At 49.1% G+C, this 26,656-nt stretch overlaps 1 protein-coding gene, 1 long non-coding RNA gene and 1 other non-coding gene across 13 annotated transcripts in view; 1 reads left to right on the top strand and 2 right to left on the bottom strand.

Annotated features, from left to right (window-relative positions):
- Positions 1-20,508, top strand: part of FSD2 (fibronectin type III and SPRY domain containing 2) — a 49,591-nt gene extending 29,083 nt beyond the window's left edge. For all 8 annotated transcript variants that reach the window (XM_046653795.1, XM_046653796.1, XM_046653798.1 and 5 more), the window contains 10 exons: positions 205-435; positions 1,609-1,631; positions 2,652-2,773; positions 4,356-4,511; positions 6,426-6,560; positions 7,185-7,335; positions 9,811-9,944; positions 11,930-12,062; positions 16,184-16,360; positions 18,370-20,508. In XM_046653795.1, coding sequence (XP_046509751.1) covers positions 205-435; positions 1,609-1,631; positions 2,652-2,773; positions 4,356-4,511; positions 6,426-6,560; positions 7,185-7,335; positions 9,811-9,944; positions 11,930-12,062; positions 16,184-16,360; positions 18,370-18,622 — 1,515 coding nt within the window. In that variant the 3' untranslated portion in view covers positions 18,623-20,508. The remainder of the gene's footprint in view (positions 1-204; positions 436-1,608; positions 1,632-2,651; positions 2,774-4,355; positions 4,512-6,425; positions 6,561-7,184; positions 7,336-9,810; positions 9,945-11,929; positions 12,063-16,183; positions 16,361-18,369) is intronic.
- A 127-nt stretch (positions 20,509-20,635) lies between these two features.
- Positions 20,636-26,199, bottom strand: LOC124235577 (uncharacterized). Of its 4 annotated transcripts, none has more exons than XR_006887525.1 (3): positions 26,140-26,199; positions 23,066-23,222; positions 20,636-20,952 (listed from the first exon to the last, which is right to left on the bottom strand). It is a non-coding gene; the product is annotated as an uncharacterized LOC124235577 (long non-coding RNA). The 4 variants fall into 4 exon arrangements; XR_006887524.1 differs by having other exon boundaries at positions 26,035-26,158; XR_006887523.1 differs by lacking the exon at positions 26,140-26,199 and adding an exon at positions 25,024-25,072.
- Positions 21,792-21,918, bottom strand: LOC124236529 (small Cajal body-specific RNA 15). The gene has a single exon (XR_006887764.1). It is a non-coding gene; the product is annotated as a small Cajal body-specific RNA 15 (non-coding RNA).
- Positions 26,200-26,656: the final 457 nt, after the last annotated feature.

Genomic DNA, 26,656 nt, shown 5'->3' with positions numbered 1-26,656 from the left:
GCTAAGATTATCCTTGAGGTTCTAGCTGGAAACTCCTGTGTCCCAGCCCCCCCAGGGTCCACCACAGCACCCTGGCAAGAGATGATAAGACAACGTGGAGGGACTAAAATAGCCACAATGTAGATACATTTTCATGCCCCAAATGACTCAGCTGTGGACACACCACATGCGCTGAAGTGATGACTGAAGTGAACTGTCTTGCAGGAAAATTTTGGAAGACAAGAACAAAACTTCGAGTCACATTACAATGAGATCTTGGAAACACTTGCTCAGAAATATGAAGAAAAAATACAAGTTCTAGGGGAGAAGAAGAAAGAGAAGTTAGAAGCCTTATATGGACAACTGGTCAGCTGTGGAGAAAACCTGGACACCTGTAAAGAACTGATGGAAACCATAGAGGAGATGTGTCATGAAGAGAAGGTCGATTTCATAAAGGTCAGTAATGCCGGGGAAGGACAGTGAGGGCTGCAGTAGGTTAGGTTGTCTCCTGTTCACCTGGAGGTTTTGCAACTGACTTTATGGTCAGCTGCCATCTGATTCCACTGGATATTCACAAGGGTGAGGTTGTCACCCCATCTTTCTGCACAGCTTCGCCATAAGTGGCTGAGCAGGCTCATTCACAGCTGACCCCTGCCCTCCACCATCGCTCAGCTAACACCAGAGTCTTTGTTCATCTGTCCTGATTACCTACGGATCTGTTCCCTCATCCTGGAACTGTGCAAAAACAGTTCGCTGAGAGCTTTCCAGCCCCTGATGGCTTCTTGGGGCGCTGGGGAGAAAATTCTCCCCAAAAACGTACCTCCAATTTCCCAGTTATGAATGCAGCAGTTATAAATCTTACTTCATAAATTCAGACTTGTAAAAAAAATCCATTTCTTCATTTCCTTGAAATCCATGTTCCCATGCAGCTGGGCTGTGGGAATTTCAATCTCTGTCAGAGGTGGGGTCCCACAGGAATACGGGGCAGTTGTGGTGTCCAGGATGTGAGGGAGGAGCCTTTGGCCCGCAGAGCTTCCTGGTTGCCAAATATGGCTGCCACACTGACCAAGCCCATAGTCACCCCTCAAAGCCCAAGAGCGCCTCCTTCCTGCCCGGCTTGGGTCGAGGGACCTGTGACTGAGGCTGGAAGGCAAGTTGGCAGGCACCATTAGAGCCCTGAATGCTTAGACCTTTCGAACCAGTGGTCCCATGGTACCACTATGTCTCAGAGACATAACCCAGAACGTGGAGAAAGTGATACACATGAAGATGTTCTTCTCGCTGTTATTTATGATGGCAAAAAGTTGGAAAGAACCAGAATGTCCAAAAATAGAGGGAAGGTTAAGTAAACGACGGAGTTCCCACTCAATGAACACTTCTCAGAGTTTCAAATTGATGGTCCAAAGGACCATACGTAACATGGAAAGTGCTTATATCATGTGAATGGAAACAAGCAGTGTATGGGAAAAAATGCACAGGCGTGGTAACGGGGGTTGTGTTAGGGTGTGGAATATGGCTGATTTTTGCTTCTTCCTAATTTCCAAGCTTTTAAATATGTTTATATTATTATATAGTTTGAAAAAGAAATTTATTTCCAAAATCAACTTAATCTTTTCTCCTCCTTTTTAGGATGCTGTGGCTATGGCTGACAGGTAATATTTTTGTTCTGACATGTGTTTTCTTTCACCTCTAGATATCCAAATGGACTCAGTTCCACTTGGTTATATGCTCCCAGTTTCAGCTCTTGTGTCTGCCTCTGAGGTTAAATGGCACTGGCTTTGGAAGGACGGTGTAGGGTCACAAGGACCTGCTAGTACTGAATCTCAGGGCTGGAAGGGAGCCTGTGATGAGGCCCAGCCAGCAAACTCATGGTCACATCTCCTCCACAAGCCCCTTATTTCACCAGGAGGAACCAAGATCCAGAGAGTGTCCCCAGAGCCCCCCAGCTGTGCCAGGACCCAGACTGTGCACTGCAGAGAGCATGCACGTTACAGAGTCAGACAGGAGTTCAAATCCTGCTACCCCGATGACCTTGGGCAAGTCTAATCAGTCAAGGACCCACCTTCCTTATCTACAAACAAGGATCGTTTTGTGGGAATTAAATGAGACCATGTCTGTAAAGCAAGATGGACACTCAAGCTTAATAATGTGAGGGTTAAGTGCATGGGTTTTGGCAAAAGACAGATCTGGTTTCAAAGTCTGCCTCTGCCACTTACAAATGCTGTGACTGCCAGGAAGCAGGTGCAAGAAGACCCAGAGCCCCGGTCCTGGGTCAGCAACTTGAGAGCACTTGGCCTTGTGGAGGGGAAGCTGCGGAGAGGCTGTACATCTTGGGGTGGCATCGGGGCGGGAGCTTCTGGGTCACCAGGGGTGCTGTCAGAGGCTGTGGATCTGGAGCTCATTGGCATATGACCCCCCACCGCGCTCTCTGACATGATCCCACCCCATCTTCTCCCTTTGAATGCACAAGCCAATCCCGCCCATCCCCGTTGGTGACCTCCTGGGTCAGTCACGGAAGCAGATGGCCAAAGGCGGCCAGCAGCATGTTAAAATAAAGAAATAAAAGTTCCACAAAGAGGCTTCTTCGTTTATTGCTAGTGGCCCAGCACAATAGCTAGACCCTGAGGAAAATGCCCCTCCATTCTTGCTAGTGTGCCTTTTTATACCAACAGACTTGGAAAATTCCTGAAAACAGAAACAGACGTGGAGATCTCGGCGCAGCCTGACTTTGAAGACCAGACCTTGGACTTCTCGGACGTGGAGCAGCTGATGGGCGCCATTAACACCATCCCAGGTGCATAGCTCACCCGGGGGCCTGCTTCACAGCAACTTCCCCCAGCCCTGAGCTTCGAGTTAGAAACTTTTACGGCTAAGAAAATCATAAAGATGTAGAAACAAGTACTTTTTCCCTCTGGCTCCATGTTTTTGTCTTTCTGGCTTGTAAGGGTGAGAGCAGAAGCTGACCTCCTCGGGGTAAGTGCTCCCCTCACTATTCAGGGGCTGACATCTGGCCCCAGGCAGCCTTGAACTATTTTCTGTTTGTAGCCTGCCTGGCTGCATAAACTCCTGCTCTCTTGCCTGATTTACACCAAGCAAGTAGCCTGAATTTCATGTCCTTAAATGTATTTATGTTCCTCCTGGGTAGCTGTTTTTAGCATAGCGGTCAAGAGATGGGCTTTGGAATCCTGTGGAACTAGTGACAAGCCAACCTTCACCACTTCCTAGCTGTATGACCTTAGACAACTTACCTAACCTCTCTGGCCCACTGGGTCAAGAGGAGATTTCTTTGAGCTCTGATGTCCATTGGATGGTCCTTCCTCCCTTCCTAGAAGGTGCTGCCTGAATAATCAGGCCCAGTCATTTGGAAGGAAAGGCCCTGTCGCCCGAGTCAGTGCTTGAGAAGCACCGACATTTTTCATCTCCCCGCTGTGTGTAGGTCCCACGTGGACCATCACCCTCCTGCTTGCGTCCAGACCCCTGGGCAGTTTAACAGCTCCCAGAGCCCTCCCTCTTCCTGCGTCTGCTGTGGGGCTCTCCTCCACAGGGTGTAGAAGGGTGTCTCCCACTCGGCCTGGACTTGGTCGTTCGGGGATTCAGGTTCTTTCTCTTCTTCCTCACCTTTGTCACGTGGGGTCTTCCAGCCCCTGACCAGGAAGGAAAGACTGAGTTGTGGCTAATGAACTCCTTTACGTTTAGCTGTGCTCTTACCTGGATTGAGTAATTTCAAATTTTGAAACTGAGGATGTTCTTAAAAGCCTGGGATGGAGGGAGGTGCTGCCATGGGAGAATTATGTAAGAAAAACAAGTGTTTCTCTGTTGTGTGTGGGTCTGTGTAGGGGTGAGGGGGCAGAAGAATTAACCTACAGAGAAGAAAGAATTGGCACGGTAAATGGACTCCATAGAAGCTGGTTCTGAAAAGCACAATTTGGCCAGACCCAGTCTTCTCTCATCGTAATGAAGGAGGCGGTTGCTGGATGGATCCCTGTGGAAGGCTTCGTCCCCTCCTCAGTTCACTCCAGGGCTGCGGGCAGCAGTGCTGTGGGCCTCGCTGTCCTGCTTCTTCGGATGGCGTGGAAGGGTCAGAGGACCCGTACCTGGGGCAGGACTTGCAAACCAGGCCCCAGCCTGAGCCCCTGTCCCGGACCCCTCCTCCCTGGCTCGCGTGGATGTGTCAGAGCAGAAATGGACGTGCTGGTTGTTGCTTCCAGGCTCGTGGTTGGGAGGTCAGGCCTTCCTCTCCTTGTCCACTCCAGGCTGCCTCTTCCTACTCCAAAGCCCAGGGTGGCACTGGGGCATGAGTGCTCCTGTAAAGGCCCATCCCCACCTCTGCTGAAGCCTCCTCATCTGTCTTTGTCTTTCTCCCTCTTCCTTTTCAGCTCCTTCTGCTCCAGTGATAAACCCACAGGCCCCCAACTCGGCCACGGGCTCCTCGGTCCGGGTGTGCTGGAGCTTGTACTCTGACGACACCGTGGAGAGCTATCAGCTATCCTACCGGCCAGTGCAGGATGGCTCGCCTGGGAAGGACCACACAGGTGAGGCTCTGCCAGGAACATGACCCTGCTCCGGGATGGCTGAGGCCCCCAAGAGGCTGGGGCCCTGCCTTCTTGGCAGGTGGGAAGGTGGGATGGGGTGAATCTGCGCCCCCAGCTCCATGGAACTGTTGCAATCTGGGAACTACCCAGAGGATGGGTTGCAGGCAGGTGAGCATGGCAGGAAGGGCTAGAAAGGCAAGACTGGGGAAGACCGCAAGGCCAGGTTGAGGTGTCTGGAGGGTAGCTACAGCTGCTGGGTGGGAGTTGTCCTTGGGATGAGTCTCTGGCTGCACTGTGTGCAGGAATGGGGGGACACCCCTCCTTGAGGCCTGGCTGGGTTCTAGCAGGTCCTGGCATGTGAGGGCAGGCTGGCTCTCTCAGAGCAACCTTGTGTTGGGAGAAACTGGAGGGTTCATTTGCAGATCCCCATGAGGGACGTGTGGGGCTCTGCCGCCTGGAGGGCAGCTGCTGATTGGATCCACATCCCCCTAGGGAGCCAGGTCCTGGGAAGGGCCTCCAGCCATCACTGTGGACAGCTCTTGGCCCATCCTCTCCCTGGGGAATTGGAGCTGGCCGGTGTGGGGTTAGGGCTGGGGCAGCTTCCTCCCCGCCTCTCACCCCTCATAATGGATAAGCTGTTCTCCTGTCAGACAGCAGAGGAGCCCCAGCTGAGCATATGAAGGAGTCAGGGGTCAGGGCCCGCCTGGCAGGGCCTGTCCTGTGTGCATGGCGTCAGAGCAAGATTGCCGGAAAGGGACTTAGAGATCTCCATTTGATGGATGAGGAAGCTGAGACCCAGAGAGAAATGAGCTGTCCACGGGGACACCGTGAGTTATGGAAGAACCAGGACAGGAACCAAGGCCACAGGCTCCTGCTTAGAGCTCTTCTCATTGTACCAGGTCATGCGGGTGGAGGGTTCTGAGTGCCAAAGGCGAGGGTGCTTTTCTGCTCAGGGACCAGGAAGAAAGGGGAATTCTTGAGAAAAGGAAGAGTAAGTTTAAGCGATGGTGAGTGAGGGTGAGGGTGGTCAGAATAAGGACTAAAGAGGGCATGGAGGGAAAAGGGGACATTTGAAAAGGGAGGTTGGGGTCCAAGAAGGTAGGTCTAATTAATTGCAGTTTTTGCCATGAATCAACCTTGCTGGTGTCCTCTGCAGACACACAGAAGCAGACATTGCATTGGGGCTGTGTCATGGTAATCTAGGAAGGTCTTTGAAACGGGCCACTTTGTTATAAAGGAACTGATGTCACAGGGTGGGTTAATGAGTTATCACTGCCTTTCAAGAGTCTAGAGGGGTTTGGAGGCGTATCGGTTAGCTTTTGCTGTGTAACAACACCCCCCCAACACACACACACACGACTTATTGGCTTAAAATGACAAACATTTATTATTTCTTACAATTCTGTGAGTTGGCTGGGTAGTTCTTCTGGTCTGGGCCAGCTTGGGTAGCGCTGGATGGCCTGAGGTGGCCTTGCTTATGTATCTGGGGCCTCAGCGGTGATGGCTGGGATGACGTGGATGGCTGGGACCTCTGCCCACGTGGTCTCGGCCTCCAGAGGCTTACTCAGACTGGTTCCCGTGGAAGTGGAGGTGTTCCCAGCAGCAGGACAAGGCCCTATACACTGGCACTTCCCAAGCCTCTGCTTGCCTCATGTTTGCTAGTGTCCCACTGGCCAAAGCAGGTCACATGGCTATGCCCAGCTTCAAGTGATGGTGAGAAAGACGGCACCTAGAAAGACGGCACCCCTCAATACAAGGATCAGCAAAGGCACACTGCAGGGGGCTGTGCAGACAGGGGTGGGAGAAATTGGGGGCCAGTGTTGTAATCCACTACAGGGGGATTCAGCACAATGAATTTGGAGCCACTTGGCCTCTTTTAGGGTTGAATTCTTGCCTTTTTTTTTCTTTTTCCAGAGTTTACAATGACCGTCAAAGAAACATATTGCTCAGTGACAAACCTTGTGCCAAATACCCAGTATGAATTCTGGGTCACAGCTCAGAACAGGACTGGCCTCAGCCCTGCCAGTGAGCGCGCAGTGTACATGACAGGTAACGGGGCCGCTTGTTTCTGTGGCAGGACTGTCCTTCAAGGGGAGGCACAGCTTTCTCGATGTGGCAGGGCTCTTGATTTCATCTGGAAGAGCAGGAATAATTGTGTACTTTTTTTCTTTCATTTAATACACCAAATCTATATGCCTGGTACAGCAGGGACATTTCTCCTAGTTGGTCTCAAAACATCAAAAAGTACGCTCTCGGTCGCAGTACCGTTTGAACCTTGCAGCTGCCTTCCACTCCAGGAGCGTCTGAAAGGAATTCCCTGGTGTCCTGATCCATTCAGGCTGTATGACAAATTACTGCAAACTGAGTGGCTTATAGACAACAGAAATTTATTTCTCCTGGTGCTGGAGGCTGGGAAGGCCAAGATGAAGGCGCGGGCAGATTCGTGTCTGGTTCGTGGACGGCTGTCTTTTTCGCTGTGTCCTCCCGGGGAGGAAAGGGGCTTCCACACATGGATGTGGGGGGACACAGACATTCAGTCGATAGCAGCTGCTTTGCTTTTGCTTGCACTGAGTCTCTTTTGTGGGGAGAGAGGCTGAGGTTTGCCCCTTCTCTGGACGAAATGGCTGGATATGAACAGAATGGCTGTTGGTCTCTCCCTTCCCCTGCCTTTAGCGCCTTCTCCTCCCGTTATCAAAAGCAAAGAGATAAGGAGCTGCGAAGAGGCTGCGCTGATTTGCTGGGAGTCCGGGAACCTCAATCCTGTGGACTCGTACACGGTGGAGCTGACCCAGGCGGAAACGCCGGAGGCCTCGGGCGTAACTGAGTGAGTCACGGGGGGCATTTGCTGAGCACGAGAGGCCTCAACACCTGACACAATGACACAGCTTAGGAGATGTGCAGAGTCTGGAGAGATGGTCAGAATTGGTGACCTTAGTTTTAGGAGGCTTAGTTTTCGTGAGAAGTAGCTGGACTGCCACTATTGAAGGTGAGTGACGAGTGAGCGGGTAAGAACCCGTGGGTGACGCTCAGGGTTGCTGCTTTAGCCCAGCTGAGGTTTACCATCGTTCATTCGACAGGGCCTGCGGCCCTAGGTGGCGCCAGGCCCTGGCCCTCACTGTTAGTGGACTGGACAGACAAATTTCCGGCCCGTATGGAGCTGACAGTCGAGTGGCAGAAATAAAAACTGAGAAAACAAACAAATGCATAACATACACCGTGGTATGACAGAAAAAGGAAGGTAATAAAATTGAGAACGTGGTGAAGGTGGGGACTTACTTTGGACAGAGTGGACGTCTGAACTGAGACCCGGGGGAATGGGAAGGACTGAGCTCTGAGAATCGTGGGTGCAGGGGCGTTCCCGGGCAGGAGTGAGCTTGACGTACTGGGGGGAGGGGAAGACCCACCTGGCTGGGACTCCACAGGGAAGGGGAGAACGGCGTGAGGCAGAAACAAGCGAGCAGAGGTCAACGTACAGAGAACATTGTGTCCATGCCAGTCGGCCACCTGGAAGCTCATCTTCGTCCCCTGGCGGTGGAGAGCTGGAGGGGTTCACAGGTGGATGAGGGCTGGGCTCAGACCCTGCGAGGCTACAGCTGTGCACAGTGGAGGAGACGTGGATGTACCTCTGGTTTACAACCAGGCAGTCTAGAAGCTTCCGGAAGAGGAGTGAACCAGCCAGGCAGCCCAGTACCGGCCACCAAGTCCCGCGGTTGTCCTGCTGTGCAGCGTGGGATGCACCCACCTGGCCCTGGAGAAATGGAGGAGGGGGAGTTTGGGGTCAACGGTTAGGGAGGCAGATTCTTTGATGCTAAATGCCAGGCTTGGTGCCTGACCATCCATCCCACCCAGCCATCTGTTCCGAGTAGAGTTCCTGTGTCCACAGCCACATCAGGGCTGACCTTGTCATTCACTTCTAGAGATACTCAGGTGCAGGGAGGGAGGGTCCAGGGGTTCTGGACCCCCTGGATGGGTCAGATTTCCTTTGCAATTTGTGCTGATACTTTAGGAGCATCTGACACCTGGGACCAGCCAATAATGATGGGGGTCCTCAGAGGGCTGGTCAGCGACCTAGGTGATCTGATCTGGGGTGGCGCCTACTTTCCTAGCACAAATCTCATCACGGCATCCCATTGCTCTGAAGAAAAGGCAGATTCCTTCACAGCTTCTGACCCCTTCCTGCCTCTCCTGCTTATCCCACACCAGCTCCTCCTCCCTGTCTGGCTCCAGCCACACTTGTCATAGTTTAGTTCCTCCTACTTCCCATGCTCCTTCCTGCCACAGGGACTTTGCATGTGCTTCTTCTTCTATGTAGGAGACTCCTCTATTCACTTTTCATGCAATCACCTCATAGTCATTGTTCAGAGCTCAGCTCAAAAATCACCTCTCCCCCTATTGTACACCTTATTTTCAACTTGTCATGGTTCCCATCCTCCATTTCTTCCAGGGATGACTTGAGGAGTGCCTCTCTTCCTGTCTAGACAGTAAGCTCCATGAAGGCAGGGACTACATTCTGTTTTCCCCAGGGCCTCCCTATACAGTGCCTGGAACCTAAGGTGCTTAGTTAATGTTTGTTGAATGACTATGTAAAAGCGCCCTCTGGCCTGGAGCGGCTACCTCAGAGGTGACCTGGACAGCCTGGCCTCGTCAGGTGAGGGCATCATATCTGTCAACAGGCATCACTCTGAAGGCTTCTCTTCCCCAGTGGACTGAAATGGAGTTGGCAACCACAGGAACACAGACAGTGGCAATTACAGGCTTGTGTTCCTGTGGGGTACAACTGGAATAGATTGGCTTCTTCCCAACAGGCAGCTGCTCTCAAAGGGGTTAACCGCAGTGGGCTTGGTGGGCCTTTTCAGCTCTGGTCAGAGTCCCTTGTTCATAAAGACAGATCGAGAGCCTGCCCTGGGCCCGCACTGTACTGAGGTAATGGTCCTCGTGCTCTGAGAGGTTCTGATCCCGCGAGACAGATGGAGGCATGCTGGATTGCATGCCGTGCTCGCCTCCACGGATGCAGCGTTAGACGCATGCCAAGCACCATGCTATGGGTCTGGGAAACTGGGGTGGGCAGCTTGGAGGGCAGACAACCACAGGAGGAACAAGGAAATGAGGAAAGTGGCCCCGAGGCCATTGGAGGGAGCACGGAAGCGGGCTGACACTCGAGGCCATGCTGATGTGGGTCAGAGGAGGGGGGCACGAGGGTGAGTTAAACATCCCAGCTTCGCGAGGCTGGCCTGGTGCTGGGCCCACCCACCCCGGCGCGCCCGCCCCACAGTGACTGCAGCTCTGCTTCCCCGCCCAGGTCTGTGGTGGGCATCCCGACCTGCGAGGCCCTGGTGCAGCTGCAGCCCCGGCAGAGCTACACAATCTACGTGCGCGCCCTCAACGTGGGGGGCCCCAGCGCGAGGAGCCAGCCTGCCACGGTCCACACCACAGGTCTGTGCCCTGCCACGTACTCTCTGGGACCCAGAGAGACTGCTTGTGGCAGCCTCCCTGCTGATATGCCAGGGAGCTAGGTGTGTTCACCGATGTGAACACGTGGCCCGTCAGGGCGGGAATGGCTCAGGGCTGAGCACTGCCCTGCAGTGCCCCTTGACAGATGCGGAGACTGAAGGCCCAGGGCGTAGAGCAACCTGGTGGCTGAGCAAGCATTGGAACTCAAGGTTTATCTCCACGCCCCTCAGGAGGGCTGGAGGCTTGTCACGCTGGACCTGGGTGGCCCGGACACCTCATACCTCACACAGGCTGATCACCACCCCTGGGACGGGGTCTTTAGGAAATTCCGCCTCGGCTCATCTCCCTGTTCCCATTATCAGCCCAAGCACCTCCCCACCCACAGGCCCAACTCAGACCTGGCCCCCTGCCTCCCCCCAGGCCCTGACTGGCCCTAGTGGGTACCCATATCCCCAAGTCCAGCTCCTCCCCACTTCTCACTTGCCTTTGATGCCATCGAATTGTCACATGTCATGTCCAAGTCTCGAGTGAGCAGAGCCATCACTAGAAACGTGCCATACATCTCCTGCTGTCCCCAGGCTGCTGTGGCTCTGTGTCCTGAGCTTGCCCACGGTGGCTCTTCTCACACCTGAGTGAGCAGGGCCTGCCCAGGCTGGCTGATTGAGTGACATGCAGGCGAGCAAGAGAAGAGGGAGCCTGGGCCCAGGGCTCCAGGGACAACAATCCCTTGACGGGGCTCTTTCACTGAGGGCCATTGTGTCATTATGTCCTCATTTCTAATGCCAGGAGGAGAGGTATGGGACTAGCCCCCACTTGTGTTCCTTCCACACAGATGGAAAAACAAGGGAAGTGGCCCCGGAAGGTGGTGGGGCTGAGCCCTGGTGTCAGGATGAGGGTGTTCTTTCCTGATGTGCTGGGCCTCCCTTTGGTTGGCTGGTACTTCTGATTTCCTGTGCTGACCTGGTGTTTTGAAACGTCAAATTCTGGCTGTTTCAATAAAATAGAACAGAGCAAAGGTACAGCCAGCTCTTGACGATTCAATCCTCTCTGAATTCGTTTGTTCAAATAATTTTTTAAGAGTGTATTTATGAAAAACTTAAGTGAACATGTATCAGCAAAAAACACTATATATTCAACAATAATCCTTGTTTGGGACTAGGGAGCAGGGGCTGCACGTGTGTCAGCTGCAGGGTGGGAAGCTGCCTCGCCCTCGCAAGTCAGCTCAGATAGCAAACGAAATTTCCAGCAGCATCGAATTGTGAAAATAATTGTGCGCAGCTTGATGGCAATGCCTGAACTAGGGTTTGAGACAATGAGAAGTGATAGAATGGGAACTTAAGAAAAGAGGAGCTTGGCGAAGAGACGATAATGGAGAACGAGTTTCTATGTTCCTACATAATAGATTTTTTTTTCACTAAATAATTTTTTATTCAGTCTATTCTGTTCTACTTCTTGAGGAGCTCTGTAAGCCTGATTTAGGGATGGCTATATCTCCTTCCTTCTTCCCCAGTGCCCTAAGTGGAAGTCGAATGTTGAATTTTGCAAACCTTTGTCATATTGATCATTAAGAATTCCCTCAGTACCGTTTTCCCTCGGCAGGTAGGTTAGAAATTCTTGTCCCTGTGCAGGCATTTATAGCCTCGAAGGTAAGAGCACAGCCTCTGGACTCAGAGGGGCTGGGGTTCGAGTCTGAGTTCTATCCTTTGCTAAGGGTCACTATGGGGACTGGATGAGGTTAAGAGTCACACCCAGCTTAGCCTAGTACTCAACACACAGTGACAGCCCCGTCCATGGTAATGGCTGTCATTACTGCGAGGGTCATTATTACTGGAGGTCCAGGCCTGCTAGCATCACCCAGGAGCTAAGCCGGCGGCGTGTCGTCAGCCCTCTGCCTGCAGGGAGGGTCAGTGTTGAGAAGGCAGTGGCGTGACTGGCTGGGGACCTCCCTGTGTGTCCTCCCCTTGCAGGCAGCTACTTCCACCTCAACGAGCAGACCTGTCACCCCTGGCTGACCATTTCTGAGGATGGGCTCACGGTTGTACGAAGCGAAAGGAAAACCTCCGCCGGGGAGCTGCCCGCCAGCAACACCCGGTTTACGAGGTACTTTATCAACCGCTCACTGGAACATTCTGTGAACCTCCCTAGTAACGCTGTTATTCAGGTAAAACTGGATTATGACAAACAGATGCAGCCTTGAAGGGGGAAAGAAATCCCAGAAATGAGTGTGGGGATAGGGGCTGGGAAGGGAGGGGAGGCTGGGGATGGGGGAGAAGGGATCCGGGTGGTGCAGGCAGAAGAGACTGCGGTGGCCGCTGACTCCAGGGCTGCCAGGGCTGGAGAGTCAGGTCGGGAGGCGACGGGATGAGGGTCATGTGTCCGGCCGTGAGAGCACAGAAACAAGAACCCGGCCTCCCAGTGAGAGCCCGGTGCTCCTTCCCCCACATTGCGAAAGCTCCCCCAGGAGAAACTGGTGATCGAGCGAGCCTCGGGCAGAGTCAGTGGGGAAAACGGTGCCCGCAGCAGTGTGCGCCCAGAGGTGGGGGTGGCCACCAAAGATGCACGCTGTCTGTCTAGATCTATTGCTCTTTCCAGAGCTTAGTATGCGATGTCGAAGTGATTTATATCTACTTTCCTTCCAAATACTTAAAGAAGGACTGAAATAAGGGGCAAATGCACTCTACTGAAACAGCAAAATTAAAGCAATGGAAGAAAAAGAAGAACATAGATAGGCAAGAGCTAATTCTGCTCCTAAGATTGATTAAACATTAAACGTGGCTCTCAGCCTCCTGGTAGTCAGGGCAAAAAGAGGTCTCGGTAGGCTGACTTAAGAGTCAAGAGGATCTTCTGAGGCAGAAAAGGGGCTCTCCTATGGGGGCCGGAGGTGCACTGATGAAGACTGCATCCAGGTCCCTTGCCTGGTCCTCCCGGTCCCCAAGCTGGCTGCCCGCGGGCCTTTTTCACTGCGTATGTGTTACACACCTCCTACATGTGAGCACTGGCGTGAAAGAGCAGCACTGCACAGGGCATGGTGGGACGTTATCCTTTCCCACCTCTGCCCGTTCAACCCAGGGTTGGGGGCATGGAGAGGAGAACCAAGCAATAAAGCTCCTACTTGTGTTAAAAACAAAATTCAACTAAGTACATTTTAAAGATTTTATTGGCTTTATACAATGATTCGTGAATTGGGCAGCTTCCAATCTAGCAGACAGAAAGGAGTTCCGAGGAGCTGCACAAAAGGAACGACATTTATAGGCACAAGGGAGCAGGAACAAGGAAGCTACACTAGGCAAAGCGGTGGGTTGGCTTTGGCAAGGTTACTTTCCTTAAGGGGATGGCAGGAGTCTGTCAGGCGGATCGCCCAACTGGTGCTGATCAGGCGACTCCTGATCGACAGGTTTAAGATTCCGTTTCTGGGAGAGCCAAAACTGGAACTAAGTTGTCTCGGTTTGGTGACGTCCCTTACCCTAAGGGACTCCATTCGGGGCCTGCTGTCCTGTTTTCAACATTGGCTGTACCAGTGTGACATTTAAAGCTGACTCTTTCCCTCACGGGCATGCCCGTGGGCTCCTCAGCAATCCCCCAGGTAGGCCCCTCTGATGGGAGTCCCCCTGCCTCTTGTGGCCCTCACAACCCATCAACCTCCAACACTACAACTCTAGGCTCTTTCTGCCGAGGTCTCCTCAACCGTTGCGGGAAGCTGTCTTGGACAGAATCCCCTCAAAACAACAGAGACAGCACTCCTCTGGTGGGTTCCAGTCACACCTGGTCCTCTGAAAACACACACCTGCTCCACTCTGTGTGTGAGCTATGAGAAAGCTCTCTGGGGGGCCGGCCCATGGCCGCGTGGTTAAGTTCCCACGCTCTGCTTCCATGGCCCAGGGGTTTGCTGGTTCGGGTCCTGGGTGCGGACGTGGCCCTGCTCTTCAGGCCATGCTGAGGTGGCATCCCACATACCACAACTAGAAAGACTCACAACTAGAATATACAACTATGTACTGAGAGGCTTTGGGGAGAAGGAGACAAAAAAACAAAAAGAAGATTAGCAACAGATGTTAGCGCAGGTGCCAATCTTTAAAAAAAATACAGCTCTCTGAGCAGACACAGCCTTAAGCATCTTCAGTTCCAACCTGCTGGTGTTACACTAAAAGTTGCAAAACCAGTTTTTGGCCACCTCCTTTGCAAGTCCTGTGTAGGTGGTATAGTATCTCATGTTGAAATATGGGACTACTCACCGCCTACTGTCCTGTTCTTGGCTTTTTGGGGTCCAGCCAAGCTGCGTCCCATATATCTTGTTACCAAAACATCTGTTGCGTGTGAGACACCACGCTGTGTGCCGGGGTCAAGAGCTGGAACCACAGCCCCTGCCCACCTGAGACTCAGGCAAGTGGGGGAGACACATTTGTAAAAGATACCCATATAAAGGGTTGGAGTACCAATAAGGCATCGTAGGAGTCTCAGGAAGGAAGCTTCTCGGAGGGGCAAGGTCTTGAAGGATAAATAATTCTCCAGGCCAACAAGGCAGATCCAGAGCCCTGTACATGTACAAACAATAGGGGCCAGAAAGGTCAGATGTTTGGAGAACTACAGTTTAGTGTTGGCAGTAGAGGGTCCATAATGGGAAGAGGTGGAGGACGAGGCAGAATAGATAAGGTCCAGTGCAAAAAAAAAGTGTGTATTTTATCCTTTAGGTGGTGGGAATTGTTGGAGAATTCAAGGAGCGGAATGACGTGATCAGATTTACGTTTCAGAAAGATCACACTATGTGGTGAAGCGTGAGCTGGGGCAGGAGGGGGAGAGGCAGATGGGGAACACGGAGACCAGAGAGGAGGCGGTGGAGGCCTGAACGAAATCAGCAGGAGGGTGGACAAGAGGGCGATGGATTCAGCAGATAATCAGCACACAAAACCAACACGGAGAGCGGCCAACTGGCTGAGGGGCCAGCAGAAGGACAGGTCAGGCAGGGACTGTCATAGCATTGCCCTATTCACAGGGTGCTCCTCAAGAGCTGGACACCGTCCCAGCACTTTGCATGGATTCTCTCACTGAATCATCACGACAGCCTGTGAGGGCCATGCTATTATCAGTCCCATTTGACAGATGAGAAAATTGTGGCACAGAGAAGTTAAGAAATTTACCCAAGGGCACACTGCCATTAAAAGCTGGAGTCGGAATGAAACTAGAAGCTGAGCTTGTAGCCACTATATTATTCCTTAGTTTTCTGCCTTGGCTCACTGCGTAATGAGTCTATTAAGCAAAATGCAGAACACGTGAGCGCTACGTACCCCTCCCCACCACAGCCAAACACAAACTTTGGTAGGTGGGAGGGGGAGGAATGTGATCATTTCAGTTTGGGACCTTCTGAGTTAGAAACAATGGGGGGGTGGAAACGGCTGGAGGTTGGAACAGACATGGCTTCATTTTACAGATGAGGAGTTCACTAATGTGCACGCTCCTTCCCAAAGCTGTGGGTGCGCACTCAGAAACTGGGGTTCTGAGAGTAGAGTTAATGTGGTAATGACAGCTGGATAAATGTGCCTGGGGACTTGGGGAGCACCATCGTTTGGCTAACATAGGAGGCTCCTGCAGGAGGTGGAATATTCACTTGGGAGATACTGACGTGACCTGATTTCCACCGAGAACCTTGCTCTGTACAGGGCTTTGTTGTGGAACAAAACAGAACTCTGACCTGCGTAAGGGTTGCTGTTCCCAGTGAAATCTTGGAGACAGATTGTGATAATTTGTGAGGAGTTGGCTATTTTGTTCTTGGGTCTGCCTCTGAGATGGGAATTCTCGTCTTCTACCTGTAGTTGTCTCTAATGGCAGCACCAGCTCAAAGACCCTCCACGCTCAACCCGCAGCCTGTGGTTCCTCGCCTATGCTACCTTCTGTGAGATTTCAATCCCTTTCTTTTTTATGAATAAGTGAACCAAACCTTTTCCATTCCTATAAAAGCCTAACCACTTAAAAAGGCAAACACAGATTTTCTATTGGTTTGTCTCCTCCTGTCCCGTGACCAGCAGTGTGACAGTCCTCTCCTCATCTTCAGCGTCAGTCGGGGGAGCTCTGAGAGCCCAGGCTGGGGAGCTTCACCAGGGAGGTGTGCAGCACACCTGCCTCCACATTCACAGCCCAACTGACTGCCCCGGCGGTCGGTGTCACCCACCTGCACTGCCAGGCTTCGGTCACCCCAAATCACACATGCTTCCACTCTCTAAAACCAGGTGTGTTGCTGTCTTGGGAAACCTAATTCCAGTCCGAGGGCGCCACTACTGGGAGGTGGAGGTGGATGAGCGTTTGGACTACACGGTGGGTGTGGCCTTTGAAGATGTCCCTAAACAGGAGGACCTGGGAGCAGACAGCCTCTCCTGGTGCCTGAGGCACACGTTTGCGTCATCAAGGTAAAGTGAAATCTGGCTACCCAAGACTAAGATTTGCTTTTGAAAGAACAGAGAAAGAGGTTTTCACTAGCAATAATTAAGGCCCACATTATGTTTTGTAAAATATTCTAAGGTATTTCCCTAAAGACCAGATAAAAAGAGAAAGAGCAGCTTTGGGTACTTTTCTTTCAGATAAGAACAGCTAAATTCACGGAGAGCTTATCACGTGCTAAGCACTGTTCTACACTCTTACATGTGCTCCTTCGTTTACTCCTCACCATCGTATTCTTCCATTTTATAAACAAGAGAGCTATGCCTCACAGTAGTTAGATCCAGCCACCATGATTCAGAGCTCCCAACACGATCCACCCAACACAATTCGAACCCAGGCAGTCAGACTACAAAGACAGCTTCCTTAACCACTAAGTGATTGCTTTTTTCATTTATGTTCAACTGCAGTGTTATTAAATGGATGCAGTTTGATTTGAAGCCTCAATTCCATCTTTTTAAGTAAACGTGGGCAGACTTAATGGTTACGGCTCATTCTGGTTTGCTTCTGCTGCTGAGCCCTCTGTCCTCCATACATGGGGTAGTTCCATAAAGCTGCGAAAATCACATGAGGCCCAGGCCAGTGGACACTCTCAGGCTCAGGCCATGGCTACAACCTCCCTTCATCTCAAAAATTGCAAAAAACATTTACCACCCCACATTTCCTGCACCCCTTGTACTACAGGGCCTCTGGCCCATGTTTGCTGAATCCTATTGTTCCACCCGATGTTCTTTGCCCGTGAGCCTCCATCATGGTTAAACATTATCTGTCACGCCCAAGTATAAGTGGGAAGCCCAACTTTCCACCTCTAAGATATTTAGACTATAATGGACTCTCCTAAAACTCAGACCCAATTTGGGGAATGCAAGAAGTCCTATGCACTGAGCCAAATATTTTATTTGGAGATTCTGCCTGAAGTAAGATTAAAAATCCAAGTCTCCCCGCCTGGAAAGGTCAGAACAAGGGGCAGAAGAAACTGGGGGAGCAAAAAGGAAGAGAAGGGATCTGTGTGCAGCGGGAGGGGTGGGGAGGTTAGGAGACAGAAGAGAGAATGAGAAAGGGCAAAAAAGCCCAGCGCTAGCAGTCCCATCTTGGAAAGGTGTGTGTGTGTGTTACCAGTGGAGGATGAAGGTAAGGCATCCTAGCTGACTCGTGTTTTTTGGTTCAGTCGTAGACTATTGGTGGTGGGAGGAGTGTAGAGGGAAGGACTCATTTAGCTTCTGCTGGCTGCTCAGTTAAAAAACAAAGCTGAGGGGAAGAGAAGATGAAGCGGGATGGAGACCCGCGGCCTTGCTCTGACACACCTGGATCGCATTCTAAGCATTTCATCCCAGTCATGTGGACGAGCATGCTGGCACACACGGCTCTTCAAACATCTGTAGGTAGGAGGGTCAGGAAATTCCTGTGGCCAGCTTTGGTTTCAGCCATTTCTCAGAGCACGCAGGAGAAGCCACCTCTGCTCCTGGTGGAAAGCTCCCTAGGCGTGGTGAAAGGGCGCTGGCAATACACCACACGGAACCGTGACAGGCCCCGGACACCCGCTCAGGAAGTTTAAGGACTGGATGCCTTAAGAGCACTTGTGCACAGATTATCCCCAAAGGCCCATTTTATTGCACAAAAGATCATTAGGTTCCCTGTTTCAAATGTCTCTATTGCAGGGGATTACACATATGAACCTTGAAATCTAAATTTTTAAAATGTACTATTTCTATACATATTTTGATGCAATATCGGTTTATCATACTGTATATAAGCTTCTTATGTTAAGCAGTTGCTCAAAAACAGTTTAAAAATATAAGTTTCTTAGCCCAAATTTTAGAGAAGAGATAGAGTACAGTTTTAGAAATGGCCTGTTCCTTTGGTAGTCACTTAATGAAAGAAAATAATACAATCATAGGAGTATTTGAATAAAATTGGTATGAAATGTTCTGTAAATAGCCCATCTACAGAATTTCTGAAGTTTTGTTAATTGAATCTTCAGGCACAAGTATGAATTTCTACACAACAAGACGACTCCAGATATAAGAATAACGGTTTCCCCAAGGAAGATTGGCATTCTGTTAGACTATGAAAATTCAAAATTGTCATTTTTCAACATGGACATTTCTCAGCATCTATACACATTCAGTTGTCAATTTCACCAATTTGTGCATCCCTGTTTTTCTTTGGAAAAGCCCGGATGTCTAAAGATACATAATGGCATTTCAATGCCCAAGCATGTCACCTTCTATTAGACCCTTCCAATGGCCAGCTTCCTGTCTCTCTTCTGTACCAACCCCTCTCCCAGCCACTCAAGCCTCAGCTGGTTGAACTTGGCATTCAAGCACCAAGCACCCAGCACAATTTATGGCTCACATGATTATCTGGCAGCCTGGTGTGCTGGTGCTCATTTCACCTGACCTGGATCCTAGTCCTGTGCGCTGCCACCTGTGTAATGCTACGCTAGTCATTACCAGGCCTGGCTGTAAAATGAAGGCTCAGACTATATGATCTCGAAGGTCTTTCAAGTCATCAAATTATATTAGTGTATTTGTGTATATGCAAAGTATCTGAGTCTTCAAGGCCCACAGAGCTTGGGGAGGGGGAGGGAAGAGATGCATAAGTGTTAGTGGCTCTAGCAGCCCCAGTGACATTTCATTAGTCAGCCAAAAAGACTTGAGAAGGCAAGAGGCTACCCACAAAGAGAACCAGGGGAGCCACGTGCCCTTCTCCTTTCCTGTTTTCCCAGTAGTCAGCGGCACTGTGATGAGTTTCTCCCACTGTACACTCTTTCTAACAACCTGTTCCTCTCCTTCATGGTACTTACTCCACTGTAACTCTGAAGTGACCTTTGTAATGTCTGATTCCATGAAGGCAGGACAGTGTCTGTCTTGTTCATCACTGAATCCCTAAGGGCTAACACACAACAGGTGCACACCAAATACTTGCTAAATAAATGAGTTTCTTCTTCATCCAAGCACTGCTCTCCTGCCTCTCACTGCTCCTCCTGTGAGGGATGGCAGGGCTCTTTCAAAACTAAAACAAAGGACCTACGGCCAGGAGATGGACAAACCTGGAGGGGAGGCAGTACGAAGGGACAGAAGGGCATCTGCGACTTGACAACAAGATTGGGAAAAATGGGACTCTACGCTTACACGCTTCTTCGTGGTCGCACAGCAGCCTACACATCAATGTGGTGCATGCTGGGGGATGCGGGAGTAGATTTGGAAAAAATAGAAAATATTAGTTGCAACTATTCTAGGAACTCTCATGGAATATAGAGAACCAGATTTGAAATCAGAGGACCTAGGCTTGACTGCTACTTCGTAGTTACTTTGCCTTATGACCCTAGAAATGTTACATCATCTTCCGGAGCTTCTTTTTCCCCTTAAAGAGAGAAAAATAATACTTGTCTTTTAAGATTGGGAGATTTAACGACAAACATGAGAATGCATAACAGTCTATGACATATAGCAGATGCACAACAATCCTTTAAAAGAAGGCAGCAGCCCACCGAGGTGCAAAGCTGAGCCCTGGTGGGAGAGGGGGCCTCCAGCCAGCAGCTTTGGGGCAGCCGCCTCGCTGCTCTCATGCCCTTTGGCGACCTCAATGCCCAGCGCCATCAGCTGCATTCCTGGCTGTCCAGTTCAAGGTTCTAGTTGCCACTTAAAGCTCTGCACACAGCCTTTTCAAGCTTGAGTCCAGAGGCAGAGTAAATGACTCCACTTGTGAAGCAATTCTCAGAGACAATTTAGGGTCGTGCCCCATGGACGCCTCCAAACAGCTAAGCCCCTCATCTCATCACTTAAGGTTTTGTGTTAACTGAAAAACCTGTCACTTTAAAACTTTCATGTTTTCCATCACACTCAAAGTCTGACACAAGAAACACCTCATCTCCTATCTCAAAACTCTGCCTACTGGTATAAACACAAGTTCAGATTCCTGCATTAAGGACTCACCTTCACAATCTTACAGCTCATCACACACACACACATACACACACACACGCCTGCCCTGCCCACCTGGATCACTACCCTGGAATAAAGAAGGTACAACCAAAGTAAGCACAGAAATTATTCAAGTTACAAGCAACTAAAATATACATATGTCTATATTAAAAAATGTTCTCAGCTTCTGAAATAGAAACAAGCAAGCAGGAAGTAGGACATCAGAGATAAGGCAAAGTTGAATTCCGGGTTCTAACAGGCTTTATGAAGCACTTCACATGAATATGAACATGAATAAAATGGATAAAAACTCAGCACATATAAAGTTTTAATAAAAGTTTATTTGACCAAGAAAAAACGGTCTAGAATTAGTTTTGACATTTAAAATCCACTTAATTTAAACAAGGCAGATGACCTTGCATCACAATTATTCAGCATGAAGAACCTTTGTTTAAATATGTTTCTCATCTTCTAGAAGAAGAAAAAATAAGTCTAGAACAGAACCAAAACAAAACTTTGGTTTTTTTTGTAAAATAGTGAAATTCCTTAAAATGCCATGAACCATCTGCTGAAACTAAATTTCAACAAGGGGCTGGATTTACCTCAAAGCCATGTTCACCTGCAACCTGCTGATAAATCTGTTAAAAAACAAAACAGAAAAAGATTTTTAAAAAGTCAGACCACTGTAGCCACAATTCCTGATACTGGGCAGTTAAAACAAAAGACATCGAAATCTGTTCTTTTCTTAGCTTTACCTATCATTTTATAACTCCTGGGCACGTTATTAACATAAGCGTTGGCTTTCCCACCTTAACAAAGGGAAAAGAGAATAGGTAAAACCACCAGAGTCTCGGTGTAAACTAACGTGGGTTTAGTAATGCTGAATACTCAGAATTTAAGGCACCCTTATTAGATGGGGTTGGAAAGTTGGTTAGAGACTTGGGATATAAAATGACACTGGTTTCTGGGAAAATTAAATTGCCTTTTATTTGGAAAAGTGTACGTTTAATAACTGACTTCCTGCTGGTTCAAACAATGATATGTAACCACTTGTACACATCCAATAAAGTATTTCTGAGGCACATGCTTGGTCATCAGCATAAAGCAGTGCATGGGCAACCATGCCTTTTCCTTATACTTCTCATCCTCTACAATTTGTTAAAATCACAGTCTTACATGGCTCACACAATGGCAGCTGCCCCCAGCACAATCCACCAGGATGTGGCATTCTGCAAATGAGACGATGTGGCTCTCTATCCAAAGAGGTTTAGCTACAGAAAACTTCCCAGACCCTGTGAAGCCCGCACTACAGGAAAGGTCCTCCCCTCCGCTTCCCTAAACACCTTCTCCAGTTTCTGGTCCCCTTCCTATCCGTTAGTAGAGCGAGAATCTCTTGAGCTCACTCTTTCTCCACCCTTACTCATCTATACATTTACTATTCCTATTTTCTATGGGAAGACAATGGAAAGCGTACCATTGCTGTTGGTAGATAAGTAGGTCTTGAATTTATTTTGCAAACAAGACCTGTTCTATCTACCTTTTCATTTAGGAGGCTAAAAGCAGAGTCAGCTTGACTTCAAGGACTCTATTTTCTTAGTCTCCAGAAGAACATGACCAAGTCCAGCTTTTAAAACACTGTCTTCTAGTGTGTCAAGATAGTAAGGGAATAATAATTTATTACTTTTATAACTTCAAGCTTTAAGAGACTTGAACTCTTACATATTCTTGCTTCACTGAAACAAATGGTTAATGAATTTAAATGCAAGATAAAGAGTTTGTGATTTGGGAAGAAGACTCCAGCCAGTCAGCATCTCGTCTATCAGTTAGGAAGGCTCCTGGAAGGAGCGTGACAATGAGCTGGGCACAACAATGCCCCAAGTTAGCAACCATTTTAGAGATGCTACTGAGTAGGTGCTGGTCCTTGTCAAGTATATCATGTCCTACAACTTCACTGTTTTCTGTTATTCCTCATCCCAGAAAAAAGTTAAGCCAGACTCACTGACTGATTGCTTTTTCTTCATTTTCCCAGACTTTGACAGAATCAGGTTTTTCCTCTCTATTTCCACCTTACTCAAATCCTGGTAGAATTAAACTATCATTTATTTGAATTATGCAAATTCAACTTAACAACTGGCAGCTGATTAAAACAACATGTAGTCACTTACACATAACCAATAAAAATGTGGTTTTATATTACTCAGATTCAAATCTTGCTGTATCCCCCATGCTCATTCCTAAGCTAAATGTGGGTCTCTTCTTTGAAAGGAGCTTAACAGATACCGTTAAACTCAAATCGATGGGACAGGAGACAATATAATCCATCCACTGGGAAAGCACTCAACCAACAAAACTGAGATTTCCCAGCTGTGCATTTTAAGAAAGCAGGAACTTAGATTTTAGAGACGGAATTACTGAATACACATACTATTTCATAGCAAACTCAGAAAGATTCTACCCTCTGACTTCCTTTCATATCCCAAATACCCATCCAACTAAGGGGGAGAGGGGCAGTGAGAGAGAAAAAACCAGAGCAGGACTATCCAAAAGTAAGACAGAGCTCTGGAGAAAGGGACAAGATACTTGATAGTGTCTTTTGTACAATCTGTAATTTACAAAGCTGCCAGATTCCTAGGCACTAAGAATGGCCCTCCCCTTCCTTGTCCACCTAATGCCTCTGTGGCTCAGGTCACTTCTCAGAAGCACTACCTGATTCCTCCCTCTCCCAGGCCAAGTGAAGTGCCACACACTCACCTCTTTTGGCACACTTAAGAGGCTGTACTGCAACCAATGACCTGCCTCTACTCCACTCGACTGTTAAGCAAATCAAAGGCAGAAACTGTGCCTTCGTAACCTCTGAATGATCGGAACATGGCAACGACAGCACTCTGCTTTCAAAGAGCTCATATACCTGAAAAGAGAAAAAAAACATCAAATTGTCTGCCAAATAAAAAAGGCCTCTTCATTAGCTTTCAAATTTGTGTGCGCTGCAGGGAGAGAAAGGAGAGGGTAAAAACACATACGAGTGATTCTCTACCTTTCTTCTGTCCCAGTACACCCAAGGGATCTACCACATAATCCATTAGCAACAGTGCTCCTCAGTGACTTCTAACCTGGGAAGAGCAGGAGGGGCTTAGAAGAATCTGGGGTGTGGGGAAGATGTATGTGGTTAAAAATGCTCCTCCTTCATCACTGCAAGAGAAACTCTGAGACTCACATTTAATATTATAGTTTTAACTGTTCTTAACACAGCCCAAAGATCTGCAACATACATATTTTAAATGCTCTGAATCATAAATTTGGTTCCTATGGCCTGGAAGCTGGTGAGTGGAAGTTACCCCCTGAGAGAGCCTGATGGATGATCTGATTATTACAGCACAACATGACTCTGTGGCTCTCTGCTGGTCTTAGAATCTAAGACTTTTATGGAGGAAATTATACACTGTAAAGGTAATGACACACTTAGGGACTTATAAAGATCATAGATGACTGCTTCTCAAATGTCAAGTGTCTTTAAAAAATCATTTATGGGAGAGACTTCCTCACAAATGATATAAACAAACAATTAAAGTAGCTCAGTACGAAACAGCAGCCCCTCCCCCCCCACAGCTTTGGCCACATGTATGCATTACATGTAGAGTGAGAATCAGATGGAGGCCCCCCTCATTACTGAAATCTCATCCTTTCCTAAAAAGTTGATGGAAGGCTAGAATTTTCAGACAGTGGGATTCTATGTTTCATTATTTTAAATCGGAAAAATAAGTTCCTACCCCCTTCAAAGAACTTCAAGCCAATTTCCTCAAAATAACCACATATAACTATCAAGGATTGCTGCAAAATAGAAGGCATTTTAAACACCTATTAAATTACCTATTTATTTAATAATTATGAACTCAGGAGTGGGTACATTTCTGTGCAATTACTACTCCACTGAAAAGTCCTATGAATTCTGGAAGCCAGGGAAAGGAAACAGAGGTGTAACCTGCTGCTGGTCACTGGCAGGGGAAGGTGAGCAAGTTAACTGGCCAAGGGAGTGAGTGAAACAGAAACCGCCTACGGCTCATCCATGTCCAAAGCCACAGAACTGGTGGCGTCTTCTCTTCTCAGCCCTTGGTGCTCTAGGCGTCGGTCTGAACCACTGTGTGAAGGCTTACACAAACCAACAGGATGAAGAGAACCCAAAACGGACATCTGTTTGTGCTCCCTGTGCCTGGAATTACACAAGTCTTGGAAATATAATACTGTCCTTATTATTGCATTTTTAAGGTGCAACAGCAATCATTTGTCTACACCATCTAAAATTACTATGAAACATCTGCAAAGAGCAGCTGTTCTTAAAGTGTGGTCCCTATGGGGGACCCTGAGATCCTTTCAGGGGCTTAGTCAGGTCAGAACTGTTTTCATAACAACACTAAGACATTATTTGCCCTTTTCACTCTCATTCCATGAATGTGCAGCCGAGTTTAACCAGAGGCCCCGTGACCTGTGAGGACATCCATCACTTTGACAACTAACGGAGTGTGTGCTTGTAGACAGGCACACCTTGGAGACAGTTCGGGTTCAGTTCTAGACCACTGCAACAAGGCAAATATCACAATAAAGCAAGTCACACAAATCTTTTGGGTTCCCAGTGCACATAAAAGTTATGTCTGTATTATACTGTAGTCTGTTAAGTGCACAATAGCATTATGTCTAAAACAAAATGTACATACCTTAATTAAAAAATACTTTATTGCTAAAAAATGCTAACCATCATCTGAGCCTTCAGTGAGCTGTAATCTTTTTGCGGGTGGAGGGTCTTGTAAAAACAGTATCTGCGAAGAGCAATAAAGTGAAGCCTAATAAAACAAGTATGCCTGTATCCTTGTGTTTAAAGATACTTCTCAGTTTTAATTTCTAATACCACAAATATTGGTATCTAACCCACATAAATGAAAGCTCTTTGGAATCCTCAATAATTTTTAAGGGACTCCCGAGAGCAAAAAGTTTGAAAATCGTTTATATAGGGTATTCATGGCTCCCCGACAATGAACATCCAGCCCATGAGCTCCTCAGTAGTAAGATTTCCCCTATGCGACACTAACAGCTTTTCAATATTTGCTAAAATAACTCGTTGTTGTTTTCTAGACCGCTTAGGCTCGCCCACTTTCCAACAAGACATTTCCATTTAATAAGATGAGAAAGATGATAGAGATGATGCACAATACAGTTAAACAGGACGAGTACCAAACGCATTACTGCTTAAGAAGACAGCTGAGGTTTGCCTGCAGCGCCCTCCACAGCATCTCAGCCGGACTTGCGGGCAACTCACGAGTTCTCTATAGCTGGGTTCTGATTCAGACAGTGTTTTGGGTAAACATTTCCACAAATTCTTACGGCAAGTATTCACAGTGAGAGCTCAGATAACAGTCAGCTGTAAGTCATCCACGGTGACCACATTATCTATGAACCCCGGGCCTTTCTGCGTAAAGGTAGGTAACAGGTAATGAAAGATCCATCCTCGCGTTTTGTTACAACACAAACGCTGCTGGACAGAAAATGACAGAAGCGACCTGACAGGCTCATCTGCAGCTATGGAGTACCTACAATGCAGATAAAGGACACGGTTCCTACTCCTGACACACACCGACTTTACCTTTGATGGATTCACCGTGCACCTAAAGGTCCATCCCCATCCTCTCCACTCCTCATTTACCCCCAAAAGACGATCACCGGGCCCTCACCTCGACTTCCGCTCCCCGCCGCATCCCCCGAAGCCCGATACGCCAGCCAGCCCGCCAGGACGCTGGTGTCACCCGCCCCACCGACCGAACAGAGCGCGGCCTCACCCCACGCGACAAAGCCGACCCTCCCGGGTCTCACCACCTTCGCAGCTCCGCTCTCCTTCCGGCGGAAAAAGAGTCTCTTCCGGTTTCCGGGACGTGGGGAGGAAGTCCCGCCCCTCGCAACTGCGTACTGCGGCGGAAGGTGCGGAGGCGGCGCGCGCGGGCTCGAGAGCGTCGCGCGGTCACTGGTCGGTAGGTGGGGCGCCCGCAGTCTCTTGGGGTCACTTGGAGGAGCGTCGGGGCGGTGGCCGTGGAGCTGGGGACAGGTGTGGGAGCCGTTCAGCGTGGTCTGGAGAGCGGCTTGCAGACTCAGGGTCCTCAAAAACTTCCCTCCGTCCCCCACGGGCGTCCTCGGGGGCCTCGAGGCCCCGTCTCCCGGCCGCCCCGCGTTGTATTGAGCATCTCGCTGCCTTCGGTGATCTGTGCAGCCCCGGGTCTCTCTGTCGTAATGGCAACCCCTGGTTGGGCTTTGGCTGCACGTCCTCTGACGGCAGGGGCTCACAAGCGGCTGGTGACTCCT

The sequence above is a fragment of the Equus quagga genome, chromosome 2 (assembly GCF_021613505.1).
Source record: "Equus quagga isolate Etosha38 chromosome 2, UCLA_HA_Equagga_1.0, whole genome shotgun sequence".
NCBI classification, from domain to species: Eukaryota; Metazoa; Chordata; class Mammalia; order Perissodactyla; family Equidae; genus Equus; species Equus quagga.
Note: the sequence above shows the minus strand (reverse complement) of the source record. Positions and strands in the feature narration are given on the sequence as shown.